The sequence below is a fragment of the Oncorhynchus gorbuscha genome, linkage group LG25, assembly GCF_021184085.1.
Source record: "Oncorhynchus gorbuscha isolate QuinsamMale2020 ecotype Even-year linkage group LG25, OgorEven_v1.0, whole genome shotgun sequence".
Taxonomy (NCBI): domain Eukaryota; kingdom Metazoa; phylum Chordata; class Actinopteri; order Salmoniformes; family Salmonidae; genus Oncorhynchus; species Oncorhynchus gorbuscha.
Genome location: NC_060197.1, coordinates 46849856 through 46872355, shown reverse-complemented (window position 1 = coordinate 46872355; position 22500 = coordinate 46849856). Strand labels below are relative to the sequence as shown.

At 44.1% G+C, this 22500-nt stretch overlaps 1 protein-coding gene across 2 annotated transcripts in view; it reads left to right on the top strand.

Moving 5' to 3' along the window:
• Nucleotides 1-18793, top strand: part of LOC124014439 (protein phosphatase 1 regulatory subunit 14B-like) — a 49843-nt gene extending 31050 nt beyond the window's left edge. The window contains exons 2-4 of one of the 2 annotated variants that reach the window (XR_006835019.1): nucleotides 16642-16758; nucleotides 17171-17693; nucleotides 17805-18793. Coding sequence is in view for 1 of the 2 variants with exons in the window: in XM_046329419.1 (XP_046185375.1) it covers nucleotides 16642-16758; nucleotides 17171-17239 (186 nt within the window). In the remaining variant the exon portion in view is untranslated. Of the gene's footprint in view, nucleotides 1-16641; nucleotides 16759-17170 lie in introns of both variants that reach the window. The other variant, XM_046329419.1, reaches the window with a different exon arrangement.
• Nucleotides 18794-22500: the final 3707 nt, after the last annotated feature.

Sequence of the window (22500 nt, the reverse complement as noted above, 5' to 3'; positions counted from 1 at the left end):
TGATTCTCCTCTCCTCCTCTCTCCCACTCCTTCTCCTCTCATCTCCTCAATCCTTCTCCTCTCTCCCACTCCTTCTCCTCCTCTCACTCTCCTTCTCCTCTCTCCCACTCCTTCTCCCTCTCCTCCTCTCCCACTTCTTCTCCTCTCTCCCACTTCTTCTCCTCTCTCCCACTTCTTCTCCTCTCTCCCACCTTCTCCTCTCTCCCACTCCTCCTCTCTCACACTGATTCTCCTCTCCTCCTCTCTCCCACTCCTTCTCCTCTACTCCTATCCCACTCCTTCTCCTCTCTCACTCCTTCTCTCTCTCCCACTCTCACTCCTTCTCGTCTCTCCCACTCTCACTCCTTCTCCCTCTCTCCCACTCCTTCTCTCTCTCTCTCTCCTCTCTCCTCTACTCCTCTCTCAATCCTTCTCCTCTCCTCCTCTCCCACTCCTTCTCCTCTTCTCCTCTCTCAATCCTTCTCTCCTCTCTCACTCCTTCTCTCTCTCTCCCACTCCTTCTCTCTCCCACTCCTTCTCCTCTCTCCCACTCCTTCTCCTCTCTCCCACTCATTTCCTCCCCTCTCCTCCTCTCCCACTACTTCTCCTCTCCTCCTCTCCCACTCCTTCTCCTCTCTCCCACTCCTTCTCCTCTCTCCCACTCCTTCTCCTCTCTCCCACTCATTCTCCTCTCTCTCCTCCTCTCCCACCTTCTCCTCTCCTCCTCTCCCACTCCTTCTCCTCTACTCCTCTCCCACTCCCTCTCTCTCACTCCTTCTCCTCTCTCACTCCTTCTCCTCTCTCACTCCCTTCTCCTCCTCTCCCACTCCTTATCCTCTCTCACCCCTTCTCCTCTCTCCCCTCTCACTCCTTCTCCTCTCTCACTCCTTCTCCTCTCTCCCACTCCTTATCCTCTCTCACTCCTTCTCCTCCTCTCTCACTCCTTCTCCTCTCTTACTCCTTCTCCTCTCTTCCTCTTCTCCCACTCCTTCTCCTCTCCCGCTCCTTCTCCTCTCCCACTCCTTTTCCTCTCTCCCACTGCTTATCCTCTCCCACTCCTTCTCCTCTCTCCCACTCCTTCTCATCCTCTCTCACTCCTTCTCCTCCTCTCTCACTCCTTCTCCTCTCTCCCACTCCTTATCCTCTCCCGCTCCTTCTCCTCTCCCGCTCCTTCTCCTCTCTCCCACTCCTTATCCTCTCCCCTCCTTCTCCCCTCTCCCCTCCTTCTCCTCTCTCCCACTCCTTCTCTCTCTCCCACTCCTTATCCTCTCCCGCTCCTTCTCCTCTCTCCCACTCCTTATCCTCTCTCACTCCTTCTCCTCCTCTCTCACTCCTTCTCCTCTCTCCCACTCCTTATCCCTCTCACTCCTTCTCCTCCTCTCTCACTCCTTCTCCTCTCTTACCCTTCTCCTCCTTCCTCCTTCTCCCACTCCTTCTCCTCTCCCGCTCCTTCTCCTCTCCCGCTCCTTCTCCTCTCCCACTCCTTCTCCTCTCTCCCACTCCTTCTCCTCTCTCCCACTCCTTCTCCTCTCCCGCTCCTTCTCCTCTCCCACTGCTTATCCTCTCCCACTCCTTCTCCTCTCTCCCACTCCTTATCCTCTCTCACTCCTTCTCCTCTCTCACTCCTTCTCCTCCTCTCTCACTCCTTCTCCTCTCTCCCACTCCTTATCCTCTCTCACTCCTTCTCCTCTCTCACTCCTTCTCCTCTCTTACTCCTTCTCCTCTCTTCCTCGCTTCTCCCACTCCTTCTCCTCTCCCGCTCCCTTCTCCTCTCTCCCACTCCTTCTCCTCTCCCACTCCTTCTCCTCTCCCACTCCTTCTCCTCTCCCTCCCTTTTCCTCTCCTTCTCCTCTCTCCCACTCCTTATCCTCTCTCACTCCTTCTCCTCTCTCCCACTTCTTCTCCTCTCTCACACTGATTCTCCTCTCCTCCTCTCTCCCACTACTTCTCCTCACCTCCTCTCCCACTCCTTCTCCTCTCTCCCACTCCTTCTCCTCTCCCGCTCCTTCTCCTCTCTCACGCTCCTTCTCCTCTCCCACTCCTTCTCCTCTCTCCCACTCCTTCTCCTCTCTCCCACTTCTTCTCCTCTCTCCCACTTCTTCTCCTCTCTCACACTGATTCTCCTCTCCTCCTCTCTCCCACTACTTCTCCTCTCCTCCTCTCCCACTCCTTCTCCTCTCTCCCACTCCTTCTCCTCTCTCCCACTTCTCCCTCTCCCACTCCTCCTCCTCTCCCACTCCTCCTCCTCTCCCACTCCTCCTCTCCCACTCCTCCTCTCCCACTCCTCCTCCTCTCCCACTCCTCCTCCTCTCCCTCTCCCTCCTTCTCCTCTCTCCCACTCCTTCTCCTCCTCTCACTCTCCTTCTCCTCTCTCCCACTCCTTCTCCTCTCCTCCTCTCCCACTTCTTCTCCTCTCTCCCACTTCTTCTCCTCTCTCCCACTCCTTCTCCTCTCTCCCACTCCTCCTCTCTCACACTGATTCTCCTCTCCTCCTCTCTCCCACTCCTTCTCCTCTCATCCTCTCTCAATCCTTCTCCTCTCTCCCACTCCTTCTCCTCCTCTCACTCTCCTTCTCCTCTCTCCCACTCTTCTCCTCTCCTCCTCTCCCACTTCTTCTCCTCTCTCCCACTTCTTCTCCTCTCTCCCACTTCTTCTCCTCTCTCCCTCCTTCTCCTCTCTCCCACTCCTCCTCTCTCACACTGATTCTCCTCTCCTCCTCTCTCCCACTCCTTCTCCTCTACTCCTATCCCACTCCTTCTCCTCTCTCACTCCTTCTCGTCTCTCCCACTCTCACTCCTTCTCGTCTCTCCCACTCTCACTCCTTCTCCTCTCTCCCACTCCTTCTCTCTCCCCTCTCCTCTCTCAATCCTTCTCCTCTACTCCTCTCTCAATCCTTCTCCTCTCCTCCTCTCCCACTCCTTCTCCTCTTCTCCTCTCTCAATCCTTCTCCTCTACTCCTCTCTCACTCCTTCTCCTCTCTCCCACTCCTTCTCCTCTCTCCCACTCCTTCTCCTCTCTCCCACTCCTTCTCCTCTCTCCCACTCATTCTCCTCCTCTCCTCCTCTCCCACACTTCTCCTCTCCTCCTCTCCCACCCTTCTCCTCTCTCCCACTCCTTCTCCTCTCTCCCACTCCTTCTCTCTCTCCCACTCATTCTCCCCTCTCCTCCTCTCCCACTACTTTCTCTCCTCCTCTCCCACTCTTCTCCTCCTCTCTCCCACTCCTTATCCCTCTCTCTCACCCCTTCTCTCTCTCACTCCTCCTCTCTCACTCCTTCTCCTCCTCTCCCCTATCCCTCTCACCCCTTCTCCTCTCTCCCACTCTCACTCTTCTCTCTCTCCTCCTTCTCCTCTCCCACTCCTTATCCTCTCTCACTCCTTCTCCTCCTCTCTCACTCCTTCTCCTCTCTTACTCCTTCTCCTCTCTTCCTCGCTTCTCCCACCCTTCTCCTCTCCCGCTCCTTCTCCCTCCCACTCCTTTTCCTCTCTCCCACTGCTTATCCTCTCCCACTCCTTCTCCTCTCTCCCACTCCTTCTCATCCTCTCTCACTCCTTCTCCTCCTCTCTCACTCCTTCTCCTCTCTCCCACTCCTTATCCTCTCCCGCTCCTTCTCCTCTCCTCTCCTCTCCTCTCTCCCACTTATCCTCTCCCTCCTTCTCCCTCTCCTCTCCTTCTCCTCTCTCCCCACTCCTTCTCCTCTCTCCCCTCCTTATCCTCTCCTCTCCTTCTCCTCTCTCCCACTCCCTCCTCTCTCACTCCTTCTCCTCCTCTCTCACTCCTTCTCCTCTCTCCCACTCCTTCTCCTCTCTCTCACCCTTCTCCTCCTCTCTCTCTCCTTCTCTCTCTTACTCCTTCTCCCTCTCCTCCTTCTCCCACCCTTCTCCTCTCTCCTCCTCTCCCGCTCCTTCTCCTCCCACTCCTTCTCCTCTCCCACTCCCTTCTCCTTTTCCTCTCCCTCCCTTCTCCTTCTCCCACTCCTTCTCCTCTCTCACTCCTTCTCCTCTCTCCCACTTCTTCTCCTCTCTCCACTGATTCTCCTCTCCTCCTCTCTCCCACTCTCCTCCTCACCTCCTCTCCCACTCCTTCTCTCTCTCTCCCACCCTTCTCCTCTCCCGCTCCTTCTCCTCTCTCACGCTCCTTCTCCTCTCTCCCACTCCTTCTCCTCTCTCCCACTCCTTCTCCTCTCTCCCACTTCTTCTCCTCTCTCCCACTTCTTCTCCTCTCTCACACTGATTCTCCTCCTCCTCTCTCCCACTACTTCTCTCTCCTCCTCTCCCACTCCTTCTCCTCTCTCCCACTCCTTCTCCTCTCTCCCACTTCTCTCTCTCCCACTCCTCCTCCTCTCCCACTCCTCCTCCTCTCCCACTCCTCCTCTCCCACTCCTCCTCTCCCACTCCTCCTCCTCTCCCACTCCTCCTCCTCTCCCACTCCCACTCCTTCTCCCTCTCTCTCCCACTCCTTCTCCTCCTCTCACTCTCCTTCTCCTCTCTCCCACTCCTTCTCCTCTCCTCCTCTCCCACTTCTTCTCCTCTCTCCCACTTCTTCTCCTCTCTCCCACTCCTTCTCCCTCTCCCACTCCTCCTCTCTCACACTGATTCTCCTCTCCTTCTCCCCTCCTTCTCCTCTCATCCTCTCTCAATCCTTCTCCTCTCTCCCCTCCTTCCTCCTCTCCTCTCCTTCCTCCTCTCTCCCACTCCTTCTCCTCTCCTCCTCTCCCACTTCTTCTCCTCTCTCCCACTTCTTCTCCTCTCTCCCACTTCTTCTCCTCTCTCCCACTCCTTCTCCTCTCTCCCACTCCTCCTCTCTCACACTGATTCTCCTCTCCTCCTCTCTCCCACTCCTTCTCCTCTACTCCTATCCCCCTTCTCCTCTCTCACTCCTTCTCGTCTCTCCCACTCTCACTCCTTCTCTCTCCCACTCTCACTCCTTCTCCTCTCTCCCACTCCTTCTCTCTCTCCCTCTCCTCTCTCAATCCTTCTCCTCACTCCCTCTCAATCCTTCTCCTCCTCCTCTCCCTCCTTCTCCTCTTCTCCTCTCTCAATCCTTCTCCTCTACTCCTCTCCCACTCCTTCTCCTCTCCCACTCCTCCTCTCTCCCACTCCTTCTCCTCCTCTCCCCTCCTTCTCCTCTCTCCCACTCTTCTCCTCCCCTCTCCTCCTCTCCCCACTACTTCTCCTCTCTCCTCCTCTCCCACTCCTTCTCCTCCCCTCTCTCCACTCCTTCTCCTCTCTCCCACTCCCTCTCCTCTCTCTTCACTCCTTCTCCTCTCCACTCCTTCTCCTCTCCCCTCCTCCTCTCCTTCTCTCCTCCTCTCCCCTCCCTCTCCTCTCACTCCTCTCCCTCCTTATCCTCTCTCTCACTCCTTCTCCTCTCTCCTCCTTCTCCTCTCTCACTCCTTCTCCTCCTCTCCCACTCCTTATCCTCTCTCCCTTCTCCTCTCCTTCCTCCCTCTCCCCTCTCCTCCTTCTCCTCTCTCACTCTTTTCCTCTCTCCTCTTCTCCCACTCCTTCTCCTCTCTCCCACTCCTTCTCCTCCTCTCTCTCCTTCTCCTCTCTTACTCCTTCTCCTCTCTTCCTCTCCCTCTTCTCCCACTCCTTCTCCCTCCCGCTCCTTCTCCTCTCCCACTCCTTTTCCTCTCCCACTCCTTATCCTCTCCCCTCTCCTTCTCCTCTCTCCCCTCCTTCTCATCCTCTCTCACTCCTTCTCCTCCTCTCTCACTCCTTCTCCTCTCTCCCACTCCTTCCTTATCCTCTCCCACTTCTCCTTCTCTCTCCTCCCTCCTTCTCCCCTCTCCCTCCTTCCTCCTCTCCCGCTCCTTCTCCCCTCTCCCTCCTTCTCTCTCTCCCACTCCTTCTCCTCTCTCCCACTCCTTCTCCTCTCCCGCTCCTTCTCCTCTCTCTCCCACTCCTTATCCTCTCTCACTCCTCTCTCTCACTCCTTCTCCTCTCTCCACTCCTTCTCCTCTCTCCCACTCCTTATCCCTCTCTCACTCCTTCTCCTCCTCTCTCACTCCTTCTCCTCTCTTACTCCCTCCTCTCTTCCTCGCTTCTCCCACTCCTTCTCCTTCTCCTTCTCTCCCTCTCTCCCTCCCACCCTCTCCTCTCCCACTCCTCTCCTCTTCTCCTCTCCCACTCCTTTTCTCCCGCTCCTTCTCCTCTCTCCCACTCCTTATCCTCTCTCTCCTCTCCTTCCCCTCTCTCCCTCCTTCTCCTCTCTCCCTCCTTCTCCTTCTCACTCTCCCTTCTCCTCTCCTTCTCCTCATTCTTTCTCTCTCCCGCTCCTTCCTCTCCCGCTCCTTCTCCCTCTCCCTTCTCCTCTCCCACTCTTCTCCTCTCTGCTCTCCTCTCCCGCTCTTCTCCCTCTCTCCTTTTCCTCTCCGCTCTTGCTCTCTCACTCCTTCTCCTCTCTCCCACTCCTTCTCCTCTCCCCTCCTTCTGTCTGCTCCTTCTCTCCTCTCCCGCTCCTTCTCCCTGCTCTCTCCTCTCCTGTCTTGCTCCTTCTCCTCTCCCACTCCTTCTCCTCTCTCCTTCTCCTCTCTCCTTCTCCTCTCCCGCTCCTTCTCCTCTCTCCTTCTGTCTCTCCTCCTCTCCCAATCCTTCTCTCTCCTGTCCCTCTCCTCTATCCCACTCCTTTTCATTCTGTCTCCTTCTGTCTCTCCCTGACTGACTGGCTTGTAGCACATGTTGTGTGGAACATTCTTTGTGTCTGGCTTCTCACCCCAGCGCCTGCCTGTCTGTCTGCCTGTCTGCCTGTCTGCCTGTCTGCCTGTCTGCCTGTCTGTCTGCCTGTCTGCCTGTCTGCCTGTCTGTCTGCCTGTCTGCCTGTCTGTCTGTCTGTCTGTCTGTCTGTCTGTCTGTCTGTCTGTCTGTCTGTCTGTCTGTCTGTCTGTCTGTCTGTCTGTCTGTCTGTCTGTCTGTCTGTCTGTCTGTCTGTCTGTCTGTCTGTCTGTCTGTCTGTCTGTCTGTCTGTCCCTTTGTGTCTGGGCTTGTATGTGTGTCTATTTTTCTCAATGTGTGTGTGTGTTATCACTACTGCAGTAGTCTTGACAGTAACAGCCGCCTGTCACAACCACTCGATCTGTTTTCTCTCTCTGCTTGAATCCACACACACACACACACACACACACACACACACACACACACACACACACACACACACACACACACACACACACACACACACACACACACACACACACACACACACACACACACACACACACACACACACACACACACACACACAGAGACACAGAGACACACAGAGAGACACACAGACACACAGAGAGACACACAGAGACACACAGAGAGACACACACACACACAGAGACACACAGAGAGACACACACACACACAGAGAGACACACACACACACAGAGAGAGAGACACACAGAGACACACAGAGACACACACACAGACACAGAGACACACACACAGACACACAGAGACACACAAACACACAGAGACACTTAAACACACACACACACACATAGACACACACACACACCGTTCCCCTTCTCACACCAGCTTAAAGTGTTTACTCAATTTGAATGTCACGTGTGTGTGTGCGCGTGTGTGTGTGCGTGTGTGTGTGATCAGTAAACAGGTGCAGTGACAGCCGGCTTGGGCAGCCCTAATCGAGGGGGAGGATGATGGGAGAGAGGAGTGTTGTTAATCCCTTTTTGTATTTTCAAATATTGTTGTAGTAGCATCATGTTATGGGTATGCTTGTCATCTGCAGGAACGAGGGAGCTTGTCAGTAACAAAATAAATATCAAGGCAGTGGGTAAAAGTTAGAGGAAAACCCGCCTCAGTCTTCTGAAAACCCTGGGATAGTTTTATTTTTCATAATGCCAAAGCCAGAATAACTTTCCAAGAGGTATTGCTTGTTCCTATCTAGTCTCAATCCTGAATTAAATCTGCTTAAAAAAACATTGGAGACAAGTTTTAAATATCACTGTACATCAATGTTCCCAAACCAAATAATACTGAGTTTTAGCTATGACCAATGTACGAATACTAGGGTGTCTATACTAGGGCTGGTACTTGTATCTTTATGGTGTCTATACTCGGGCTGGTACCTGTATCTTTATGGTGTCTATCTTTATGGTGTCTATACTAGGGCTGGTACCTGTATCTTTATGGTGTCTATACTAGGGCTGGTACCTGTATCTTTATGGTGTCTATACTAGGGTTGGTACCTGTATCTTTATGGTGTCTATACTAGGGCTGACACCTGTATCTTTATGGTGTCTATACTAGGGCTGACACCTGTATATTTATGGTGTCTGTATCTTTATGGTGTCTATACTAGGGCTGGTGCCTGTATCTTTATGGTGCCTATACTAGGGTGGGTGCCTGTATCTTTATGGTGTCTATTCTAGGGATGGTACCTGTATCTTTATGGTGTCTATACTAGGGCTGGTACCTGTATCTTTATGGTGTCTATACTAGGGCTGGTACCTGTATCTTTATGGTGTCTATACTAGGACTGGTGCCTGTATCTTTATGGTGTCTATACTAGGGCTGATACCTGTATCTTTATGGTGTCTATACTAGGGTTGGTACCTGTATCTTTATGGTGTCTATACTAGGACTGACACCTGTATCTTTATGGTGTCTATACTAGGGCTGGTGCCTGTATCTTTATGGTGTCTATACTAGGGCTGGTGCCTGTATCTTTATGGTGTCTATACTAGGGCTGGTACCTGTATCTTTATGGTGTCTATACTAGGGCTGGTACCTGTATCTTTATGGTGTCTATACTAGGGCTGGTACCTGTATCTTTATGGTGTCTATACTAGGGCTGATACCTGTATCTTTATGGTGTCTATACTAGGGTTGGTACCTGTATCTTTATGGTGTCTATACTAGGACTGACACCTGTATCTTTATGGTGTCTATACTAGGGCTGACACCTGTATATTTATGGTGTCTGTATCTTTATGGTGTCTATACTAGGGCTGGTACCTGTATCTTTATGGTGTCTATACTAGGGCTGGTGCCTGTATCGTTATGGTGTCTATACTAGGGCTGGTGCCTGTATCTTTATGGTGTCTATTCTAGGGATGGTACCTGTATCTTTATGGTGTCTATACTAGGGCTGGTACCTGTATCTTTATGGTGTCTATACTAGGGCTGGTACCTGTATCTTTATGGTGTCTATACTAGGGCTGGTGCCTGTATCTTTATGGTGTCTATACTAGGGATGGTGCCTGTATATTTATGGTGTCTATACTAGGGCTGGTGCCTGTATCTTTATGGTGTCTATTCTAGGGCTGGTACCTGTATCTTTATGGTGTCTATACTAGGGCTGGTACCTGTATCTTTATGGTGTCTATACTAGGGCTGGTGCCTGTATCTTTATGGTGTCTATACTAGGGCTGGTGCCTGTATCTTTATGGTGTCTATTCTAGGGCTGGTACCTGTATCTTTATGGTGTCTATACTAGGGCTGGTACCTGTATCTTTATGGTGTCTATACTAGGGCTGGTGCCTGTATCTTTATGGTGTCTATTCTAGGGCTGGTACCTGTATCTTTATGGTGTCTATACTAGGGCTGGTACCTGTATCTTTATGGTGTCTATACTAGGGCTGGTGCCTGTATCTTTATGGTGTCTATTCTATGGATGGTACCTGTATCTTTATGGTGTCTATCTTCATGGTGTCTGTATCTTTATGGTGTCTATACTAGGGCTGGTGCCTGTATCTTTATGGTGTCTATACTAGGGCTGGTGCCTGTATCTTTATGGTGTCTATTCTAGGGATGGTACCTGTATCTTTATGGTGTCTATACTAGGGATGGTACCTGTATCTTTATGGTGTCTATACTAGGGCTGGTACCTGTATCTTTATGGTGTCTATACTAGGGCTGGTACCTGTATCTTTATGGTGTCTATACTAGGGCTGGTGCCTGTATCTTTATGGTATCTATACTGGGGTTGATACCTGTATCTTTATGGTGTCTGTATCTTTATGGTGTCTATACTAGGGCTAATACCTGTATCTTTATGGTGTCTATACTAGGGCTAATAACTGTATCTTTATGGTGTCTATACTAGGGCTGACACCTGTATATTTATGGTGCCTGTATCTTTATGGTGTCTATACTAGGGCTGATACCTGTATCTTTATGGTGTCTATACTAGGGCTAATACCTGTATCTTTATGGTGTCTATACTAGGGCTAATACCTGTATCTTTATGGTGTCTATACTAGGGCTAATACCTGTATCTTTATGGTGTCTATACTGGGCTGGTACTTGTATCTTTATGGTGTCTGTATCTTTATAGTGTCTATACTAGGGCTGATACCTGTATCTTTATGGTGTCTGTATCTTTATGGTGTCTATACTAGGACTGATACCTGTATCTTTATGGTGTCTATACTAGAGCTGATACCTGTATATTTATGGTATCTGTATCTTTATGGTGTCTGTATCTTTATGGTGTCTATACTAGGGCTGATACCTGTATCTTTATGGTGTCTATACTAGGGCTGATACCTGTATCTTTATGGTGTCTATACTAGGGCTGATACCTGTATCTTTATGGTGTCTATACTAGGGCTGATACCTGTATCTTTATGGTGTCTGTACTAGGGCTGGTACCTGTATCTTTATGGTGTCTATACTAGGGCTGATACCTGTATCTTTATGGTGTCTATACTAGGGCTGATACATGTATCTTTATGGTGTCTATACTAGGGCTGATACCTGTATCTTTATGGTGTCTGTACTAGGGCTGGTACCTGTATCTTTATGGTGTCTGTACAATTCCAGTATTGTGTTTCTTGTTAGTAACGTGGCAAGGAAGCAAAACACGATGCAGATTTAACTTCTTTATGAAAACATTGCTAAAGTTGAAAACAAACATTATGTTGTCATCCAGAGTCACATATGTTTTATAATCTATATATATATTTATTTTCTAAGATATATTTTTATGTTTTCTAATCTATATATATTTATTTTCTAAACTATAGCACACAATATTTTACATACAGCAGGTTTTTAAACACCACAGAGTTTAGTGTGCTTTTTGTGTTTTCATTTTTGCCATGGAAAATATTGCGTTTCTGGTATCATCACAGCCCTAGTATGTAGGCACCAGATCTGATCCACAAGGGAGACTATCTACCACCCAACCACCAATCAGATTAGAGTGATAAGGGAGACATCTACCACCCCACCAGCAATCAGATTAGAGTCATAAGGGAGACATCTACCACCCCACCACCAATCAGATTAGAGTCATAAGGGAGACATCTACCACCCCACCACCAATCAGATTAGAGCCATTATGGAGACTAGACATCTACCACCCCAGATTAGAGTCATAATGGAGAATATATCTAAAAAATATAACCATAAACATTGATTTGTTTAAAGCAAAACTAGCAAAACTATTGCTGATGGTGAACAATCTAAATGAAATCTATAATAATCTATAGTGATCTATAGTAATTTATAGTAATATATTGTAATCTTTAATAATCTATAGTAATCTATTGTAATCTATGATAATATATAGTAATCTATAGTAATCTATAGTAATTTATAGTAATATATTGTAATCTTTAATAATCTATAGTAATCTATTGTAATCTATGATAATCTATAGTAATCTATCGTAATCTATAATAATCTATAGTAATCTATAGTAATCTATAGTAATCTATAGTAATCTATAATAATCTATAGTAATCTATAGTAATCTATAGTAATTTATAGTAATATATTGTAATCTTTAATAATCTATAGTAATCTATTGTAATCTATGATAATCTATAGTAATCTATAGTAATCTATAGTAATCTATAGTAATCTATAATAATCTATAGTAATCTATAATAATCTATAGTAATCTATTATAATCTATAATAATCTATAGTAATCTATAGTAATCTATAATAATCTATAGTAATCTATAATAATCTATAGTAATCTATAATACTCTATAGTAATCTATAATAATCTATAATCTGTAGTAATCTATAATAATCTATAATAATCTATAGTAATCTATAATAATTTATAGTAATCTATAATAATCTATAGTAATCTATAGTAATCTATAATAATCTATAGTAATCTATAGTAATCTATAGTAATCTATAGTCATCTATAGTAATCTATAGTAATCTATAGTAATCTATAATAATCTATAGTAATCTATAGTAATCTATAGTAATCTATATTAATCTATATTAATCTATATTAATCTATAATAATCTATATTAATCTATATTAATCTATAATAATCTATAATAATCTATAGTAATCTATAGTAATCTATAGTTATATATAATAATCTATAGTAATCTATAATAATCTATAGTAATCTATAGTAATCTATAGTAATCTATAGTAAACCTGTTCAGCAGGTTTAGCCACTAGCGTACTTTTATCTTGGTAAAACACCATGTTCAACATAACATTGATAACAATTACCTAGCAAATCACATCGGTTGTCACTCAACCAATAAAGCCTAATATCACGCGTTGCCATTTTAATATTTTGAATGCTGAAGGTGATCAGGAACAGGTCGTCTACTTCTCATTGGTCAGCATGCGAAGCTGAGCTCAGTGCTCAGTTTGACAAAGGCTACTGATATTACCTGGAGTTGTTCAGCATATAAAGTGACATGTCTGTCAACGCAGGTACATGTAGTTGGACACTGAAGGAGAGGAGATGCGTCAGCTGTCACCCGTGTTAGGGAACGGTACTTTTAAAATGAACTCCTCTATTACTTACTGTGGAAAGTAAGTCATTGTTTTGTCCCAGTAGAGGGCGTACACTACCTTAGAATGACTTGCATACTTAGAACTCACGGAATATTCAGAGAGAAACATTTAGCATACTTAGAACTCACGGAATATTCAGAGTGAAACATTTAGCATACTTAGAATTCACGGAATATTCAGAGTGAAACATTTAGCATACTTAGAACTCACGGAATATTCAGAGTGAAACCTTTAGCATACTTAGAACTCACGGAATATTCAGAGAGAAACATTTAGCATACTTAGAACTCACGGAATATTCAGAGTGAAGCATTTAGCATACTTAGAACTCACGGAATATTCAGAGTGAAGCATTTAGCATACTTAGAACTCACGAAATATTCAGAGTGAAGCATTTAGCATACTTAGAACTCACGAAATATTCAGAGAGAAACATTTAGCATACTTAGAACTCACGGAATATTCAGAGTGAAGCATTTAGTATACTTAGAAGACTGAGATCTCTGTCAGATTTCCTAATAGTTGTTTTCAGTTGTTTTAGTAAATTGAACCGTGTATTTTGCAATAAAGTTGTCATTATTATTATTATTATAATTATTTGTATTATTACCATCATTATCATTAATAATATTATTAACATTATTATTCATATTCATATTATTATCATTATCATGATTATTAGTATCATCACTATCATTAATATTATCATTATCACAATTATTAATATAATTTTCATTATCATTAATATTATCATTATCATAATTATTAATATTATTTTCATTATCATTAATATTATCATTATCATAATTATTAATATTATTTTCATTATCATTAATATTATCATTATCATAATTATTAATATTATTTTCATTATCATTAATATTATCATTATCATAATTATTAATATTATTTTCATTATCATTAATATTATCATTATCATAATTATTAATATTATTTTCATTATCATTAATATTATCATTATCATAATTATTAATATTATTTTCATTATCATTAATATTATCATTATCATAATTATTAATATTATTTTCATTATCATTAATATTATCATTATCATAATTATTAATATAATTTTCATTATCATTAATTTTATCATCGTTATTATGATAATAATGATCATAATGATTATCATATTAATGATAATAATAATAATATGAATTATAATAAATGTAATATATATATATATAATATTATCATTATCATTAATATTATTTTTTATCACAGGTATACATTTAAACTCCTTTTTTCACAATTATTGACATTTAATCCAAGTAAAAATTCCCTGTTTTAGGTCAGTTAGGATCACCACTTTATTTTAAGAATGTGAAATGTCAGAATAAAAGTAGAGAGAATTATTTATTTCAGCTTTTATTTCTTTCATCACATTCCCAGTGGGTCAGAAGTTTACATACACTCAATTAGTATTTGGTAGCATTGCCTTTAAATGGTTTAACTTGGATCAAATGTTTCGGGTAGCCTTCCACAAGCTTCCCACAATAAGTTGGGTGAATTTTGGCCCATTCCTCCTGACAGAGCTGGTCTAACTGAGTCAGGTTTGTAGGCCTCCTTGCTCGCACACACTTTTTCAGTTCTGCCCACACATTCTTTTATAGGGTTGAGTTCAGGGCTTTGTGATGGCCACTACAATACCTTGACATTGTTGTCCTTAAGCCATTTTGCCACATCTTTGGAAGTCTGCTTGGGGTCATAGTCCATTTGGAAGACCCATTCCTTCATGAAGCCATCTATTTTGTGAAGTGCACCAGTCCCTCCTGCAGCAAAGCACCCCAACAACATGATGCTGCCACCCCCGTGCTTCACGGTTGGGATGTGTTCTTCGACTTGCAAGCCTCCCCCTTTTTCCTCCAAACATGACGATGGTCATTATGGCCAAACAGTTCTTTTTTTTGTTTCATCAGACCAGAGGACATTTCTCCAAAAAGTACGATCTTTGTCCCCATGTGTAGTTGCAAACCGTAGTCTGAATTTTTTATGGCGGTTTTGGAGCAGTGGCTTCTTCCTCGCTGAGCGGCCTTTCAGGTTATGTCGATATAGGACTTGTTTTACTGTGGATATAGATACTTTTGTACCTGTTTCCTCCAGCATCTTCACAAGTTCATTTGCTGTTGTTCTGGGAATGATTTGCACTTTTCGCACCAAAGTACGTTCATCTCTAGGAGACAGAACACTTCTCCTTCCTGAGCGGTATGACGGCTGCGTGGTCCCATGGTGTTTATACTTGCGTACTATTGTTTGTACAGATGAACCAGACTTGTGGAGGCCTACAATTTTTTTTCTGAGGTCTTTGCTGATTTCTTTTCATTTTCCCATGATGCCAAGCAAAGAGGCACTGAGTTTGATGGTAGGCCTTGAAATATATCCACAGGTACACCTCCAATTGACTCAAATGATGTCAATTAGCCTATCAGAAGCTTCTAAAGCTTCTAATGGACTATTTAAAGTTAAACTAGGGGCCAACCCAATGACAACTACACTACTTAATGGGCTATTTAAAGTTGGCCTAGGGGCCAACCCAATGACGGCTACACTACTTAATGGACTATTTAAAGTAAACTAGGGGCCAACCCAATGACAACTACACTACTTAATGGGCTATTTAAAGTTAGCCTAGGGGCCAACCCAATGACAACTACACTACTTAATGGGCTATTTAAAGTTAGCCTAGGGGCCAACCCAATGACAACTACACTACTTAATGGGCTATTTAAAGTTAGCCTAGGGGCCAACCCAATGACAACTACACTACTTAATGGGCTATTTAAAGTTAGCCTAGGGGCCAACCCAATGACAACTACACTACTTAATGGGCTATTTAAAGTTATCCTAGGGGCCAACCCAATGACGGCTAGACACTAAGAATGTGTCGGTAAGTGTCTCAAATGACAGCCTGGTCCCTACAGCTTCTTCTGGACATGGCCTCCGATGTCGTTCTAGGAAAACAACTGTGGACTTTTTAAACTTAATGTTTAATTTATTATATAATAATTAACTTAGTAGTCACTTTAAACAGCAACATTGTCTCTAAAAAACAGAGTCTGGTATTTAACAGAAACATTTTGTTGGTTGTTGCTGATATAGGATGGCTGAAATAACATTGAAGAATGGCTACGGTGAATAAAGATGGAGGAATTCAAATATGACGGTATTGTTTTTAAAAGTTATTAAACTATGGCGCTCAATATGGCTCAATATGGTTCAATATTGTTCAATATGGCTCAATACGGTTCAATGTGGCTCAATATGGCTCAATAAGGTTCAATGTGGTTCAATATGGCTCAATATGGTTCAATATGGTTCAATATGGTTCAATATGGCTCAATACGGTTCAATGTGGCTCAATATGGCTCAATAAGGTTCAATGTGGCTCAATATGGCTCAATATGGTTCAATATGACTCAATATGGTTCAATACGACTCAATATGGTTCAATGTTGTTCAATGTGGTTCAATCTGGTTCATAATGGCTCAATCTGGTTCATAATGGCTCAATATGGTTCAATATGGCTCAATATGATTCAATATGACTCAATATGGTTCAATGTGGCTAAATCTGGTTCAATATGGTTCAATCTGGTTCAATATGGTTCAATGTGACAATAAATCAGCACAAATCAACCTTTTTTGTGTGTCTTTTTCTAAAACACTGCCATCTTGGAAACAGAATTGGGATCATGTCTACTCTGCGATTGACGTCACGACCTAAGAGTAATTAATGCAGACCAATGTACAATACAACAACCTACTTAGCCAACAAGGCATTTGTTGTAAGTACAACGGGGTGTGGGGGTACCATCTTATGCACCTCCTGAATCCTCTTGTCGACTCGCAGATCTACTTCCATTTCTCATCCCTCTCTCCTCTTCTCTCCTCTATTATTTCAGGAAGAGGCTATACCCGAGTTGGAGATAGATGTGGATGAGCTGCTGGACATGCCTAGTGATGATGACCGAGGAGCCAGAGTTAAAGATCTGCTGATAGACTGTTACAAACCTACTGAGGTACGTCAGGCCTTTCTGCAATAATATATTCCTCATGCTGCTGTTGAATTTGGGGGGGGTCATGTATTTTAGGGTTTTGAACCCCAGGAAGAGTAGCTGCTCCCTAGCTAATGGGGATCCTAATCAACAAAACATTCTCCCTTCCTTAGCCAGGGCCACACACAACCCCTAGCACCTATCCCCTAGACACTTGTCCTTGAGCTGATTCTAATATTTACCTGGTTTATAAAATGAATCAAGTTAGTTACAACTGTGGTTGGAGTTAAAACCTACAGGAGGGTCTCTCTCCAGGAACAGGGTTGGAGAGCCCTGCCCTAGAGACAGTTGTTACTAATGGTGTGTTTTGACCCTCTTCTCTCCCTGTAGGTGGTTGTTTCTAACGGTGTGTTTTGTCCCTCTTCTCTCACTGTAGGACTTTGTGTCTGATCTGCTGGATAAGATTCGTGGCATGCAGAAACTCACCACCCCCCAGAAGAAATAACCTCACCCCTTTCTCCTCCCTCAGCCCAAATGGCCTTCCCCCACCCTCAACCTCACCCAACTGAAGAAATAGGAGCTTTGCCTCCTCAGAGATGGCGGGAGGAGGAGGAGAAGAGAGTGGAGTAGAGGGACGAAGATAAAGAGAAGAGAGGATGGAAGAGGAGGAGAGAAGATTGAAGCAGCCAATCAGATCTAAGCAGGGCTCATGATGTCCTATCCTGTGGTTTTATTTTAATGTTTTATTTAGTTGAAATTTATTTTTAGTTTTTTTTAAGGGGGTTGTATTGTTGTTAAATGATCAATGGATCTGTGCTATTTCTCATGTTAATGTGATGCCAGTGAACATAGCATACTATAATGTGGCTGTACGTTTAGTAGTGGTGAGTTTTAGTCCCAAATGGTAACTTATCTTTTATAGTCCACTACTTCTAACCAGGGCTCTGGTTGAGGACTAGGTGATTGGGAGCCATTTTGGCTCTGGTTGTGGACTAGGTGATTGGGAGCCATTTTGGCTCTGGTTGTGGACTAGGTGATTAGGAGCCATTTTGGCTCTGGTTGTGGACTAGGTGATTGGGAGCCATTTTGGCTCTGGTTGTGGACTAGGTGATTGGGAGCCATTTTGGCTCTGGTTGTGGACTAGGTGATTAGGAGCCATTTTGGCTCTGGTTGTGGACTAGGTGATTGGGAGCCATTTTGGCTCTGGTTGTGGACTAGGTGATTGGGAGCCATTTTGGCTCTGGTTGTGGACTAGGTGATTAGGAGCCATTTTGGGACGTAACCTTTCGAGTTTTAGGACTGACTCCTGTGTATAATACAGTGTATACATTTAAATGTCAGTCATTTAGCCGATGCTCTTATCCAGAGCGTCTTATAGGAGCGATTAGGGTTAAGTGCCTTGCTCAAGGGCACATCGGCAGATTTTCTCACCTAGTCGGATCGGGGATACAAACCAACAACTTTTCTGTTATTTGGTCCAATGCTCTTAACCAATAGGATACCTGCTGCCCTATACGCAGCTCCGTGTGTGGTTAACGTGTGTGTGGTCTGGAACACACACACACACACACACACACACACACACACACACACACACACACACACACACACACACACACACACACACACACACACACACACACACACACACACACACACACACACACACACACACACACACACACACCGGGGGACTTTAACAAAGTGGCCTTGTTTCTTTCTAGCTCTATATTTCTCTGTCTTCTTCTTCTCTAAAACAGTTTCTTTTCTCTCACATAGTGTGCAGTCTAAGGGCTATTTTCAGTGAGGACTCATGGAGAGTTTTCAGTAGAGCAGTAAACCAATGAGGGGTGAGATGGGAGGAGGGAGTGAAGGCAGGGCAAGCAAGGGAGGGGGGGGGACTGTAGTGGAAAATTATGGCTGTCTGGATGCTTTTATCCAAATAGCAACACACACACACACACACACACACACACACACACACACACACACACACACACACACACACACACACACACACACACACACACACACACACACACACACACAGGAAACAGCAGTAACACAGTCACAGACCACAGCTGCTGCTCCTTCATGCTCACATGTTAATAGTGGCTCTCTCTCCAACACACACACACACACACACACACACACACACACACACACACACACACACACACACACACACACACACACACACACACACACACACACACACGGGAAGGGGGGGTGAAAAACCTAATCATCGAGAGATAAATAGAGTGACAGGGAGAGAGAGAATCAGAGGTCTTACCCTTCCTGGCTCACAAGGCCTCAGTGTTGCTTATCAGCTCTCTATCTGCCCTCACACACACACATCTCTCTATCTGCCCTCACACACACACACACATCTCTCTATCTGCCCTCACACACACACATCTCTCTATCTGCCCTCACACACACACATCTCTCTATCTGCCCTCACACACACACATCTCTCTATCTGCCCTCACACACACACATCTCTCTATCTGCCCTCACACACACATTCCTATCTTCCTCATCTGCCCTCACACACACACTCTCTCTATCTGCCCTCACACACACACATCTCTCTATCTGCCCTTCATCTCTCTATCTGCCCTCCTTCTATCTTCACACACACACTCTCTCTATCTGCCCTCACTCCTTCCTTCTTCTCACTCCTTCCTTCTTCTTCCTTCTTCTCTCTCCTTCCTTCTTCCCACTCCTTCCTTCTTCTCTCTCCTTCCTTCCTTCTCTCTCCTTCCTTCTTCTCTCCTTCCTTCTTCTCTCTCCTTCCTTCTTCTCTCTCCTTCCTTCCTTCTCTCTCCTTCCTTCTTCTCTCTCCTTCCTTCTCTCTTCCTTCCTTCTTCTCTCTCCTTCCTTCTTCTCTCTCCTTCCTTCCTTCTCTCTCCTTCCTTCTTCTCTCTCCTTCCTTCTTCTCTCTCCTTCCTTCTTCTCTCTCCTTCCTTCCTTCTCTCTCCTTCCTTCTTCTCTCTCCTTCCTTCTTCTCACTCCTTCCTTCTTCTCTCTCCTTCCTTCCTTCTCTCTCCTTCCTTCTTCTCTTCCTTCCTTCTCTCTCCTTCCTTCCTTCTCTCTCCTTCCTTCTTCTCTCTCCTTCCTTCTTCTCTCTCCTTCCTTCTTCTCTCTCCTTCCTTCCTTCTCTCTCCTTCCTTCCTTCTCTCTCCTTCCTTCCTTCTCTCTCCTTCCTTCTTCTCTCTCCTTCCTTCCTTCTCTCTCCTTCCTTCCTTCTCTCTCCTTCCTTCCTTCTCTCTCCTTCCTTCTTCTCTCTCCTTCCTTCTCTCTCCTTCCTCCATCTCTCTTTTTTAAAATGTTTTATTTTATTTGAATTAGGGCTCTATTCAATCCGCATCGTGGAAGTGCAGCTTTACGGCGTGTCTGAAAGGTGACGTTTCCGTGGAGACCTCATTCACCGGTAAAACCTGTATATGTCGACTCAAGTCGTAAATGACCTTGACATTTCTATCACGGCGTTTTAAGTTTTTTTTTTTTCAGATCGAATAAAAAGCCAACTTTGCCTTTTTGGCCTTTATTTATGTTACAAACCAAATAGAACGAGACTTTCATTTTTAATGGAACAATGTGTTTGTTGTTGTTAATGTTTCTCCTCTTTTTAAAAAGGAGATCCTATTGTTGTTTAGAAAATAGGGTCATCTAGAGGTCACCTAGAGGTCATTTATATCTCTACACTGCGTTCTTTAGATGCACATATATATTCTAGGTCAATTTTTACTGTGTTTATTATTGTTATTATTATTAAGCGTGTGTGTGTCCCAAATGGAACCCTATTCCCTATATAGTGCACTACTTTAGACCAGAGCCCTATGGAACACTATTCCCTATATAGTGCACTACTTTAGACCAGAGCACTATGTGGACCCCGTGATAAGACTGCCGTCCTTTCCAGGATGTACTTGTACATCTTCCTCACAGGACATGAAACGGGCTCATATGTTCTGACTCTGACATGGCGACTCATAAGTCTGTGGTCTAACGTAGTGCAGTGTGTAGGGGAATAAAGAAGCTATTGGAGACGTAGCCCTGATAGACTGTTTGTTGGGTGTGTCGGACTTGTTTTACTGTATGACAACTTGCAAAAAAATACAAAAAAATACAAAAAAAAAAAAAAGATATTTTATTGATTAAAATAAATGCTGTTTTAGAAGTGATGTGTTTCTGGAGGAAAAGATGAACAAACTGAAAAACTAAAATGTAGCAATATCAACAGGGTCTTGTTATTTACCAATTTTGTTACACTTTTATGCAACTTTAATAAAAATATGTTGAAACGAATTGTGTGTGTGTGTTTGTCCTTCAGAATGATGTGGATTTGTGTGTATAACAACCAATTATGTGTATGTATGTGTGTGTCATCGGTAACGTAACATGTATCACTGACATTGGAAATGGTTTTGTCGCCACCTGCAGGTCATCTTGTATAATTAAATCGTAAATAGAGCGCGCCAACAAAGACTTCATAACTAACCCAAGATAGACTAGAGCCTTTTTCCAATGGCAGCAAATGAATCAGTGGGCAGAACGAGGAAGGAGGAGGGCGGAGCCTAGAGGTTATTTGCATATTTCCGTTAGTGAACTCCTGCTATGTAAAGTGCGAATGCGCAAGAACTAATTTCGCATTACACTCCTTCTAAACAACACATTTAAAAAAACAACGTTGGTGATACAGTCTACAAAACGCAGTCCACTATGTTTATTAAAGATTCTAGTTTTGTAAACTGTATGGACATCAAATGTTTTATCAATGAGAAAATTATCAGAACTTCATCAAAATCCATCTTCTCCCAGTGTCGGCCACTGAGCTTCCTCTCATCACCATATTTGGTAGTGAGTGGAAAACGCCAACCGGATGCTTCACGTTTATACATCTGGTGAAATATCTGGCTCATTGTTCTATCTGTGAAGTCCTAAAACCCGGAAACTGAGTTGTGTCCCTGGTTCGTTTCGTCATCAATATGGGGAAAAGAACAGCGTTTCGGAACAAACACTGAAAATAAGGTCTGAGGTTAACACAGGATAAGGAGACTGCTATTATTATATACGTTCTGTTCTATAAAATAATTAGCAGTCAGTTAACATGAACTTTATGAATTATGACGCCTTTATGTGTTTTTTTTTAAATTACATAAATTCTTCATAATGGATAAAAAGTGACTTTAGCTGACAAAATATATCAGATATCCTCAACCTGTTTACCACAGACCTTATTTTCGACGTTTGTCCTAAAACCACACACACAAAACGCCATTCATTTTCCCCATTGGAAAAAAACAAATAAATTGGACCAACTGGGGACATTTTGTTGGTCCCCACAACGTCAAATGCTGTTTTGTTGTTTTTCTTTCTAGGGGCTTTAGGGTTAAGGTTAGAAACAGTGTTATGGTTAGGAGCTAGGGTTAGTTTTAGGGTAAGGTTTAGGAGGTTAGGGTTTAGGAAAATATGATTTTTAATGGGACTGAATTGTGTCCCCACAAAGTTAGTTGTACAAGACTGTGTCCTAAAATAGCTGGTTTTTCCTTGAACAAATTCCGCTGCGAATGTCAATACAGAATAATCTAATGGAAGCAGCCAATAGTGGGATATAATATATAATAATAATAAAATAATAATATAATACATCGCATCGCATCGAGGCCAATAGTGGGATCCTCCCCCTCAGCTCTCTGGATCGCATCGAGGTCAAATCTTCAGATTTTTTAAAAAATACAATAAAATTTCACATCTATA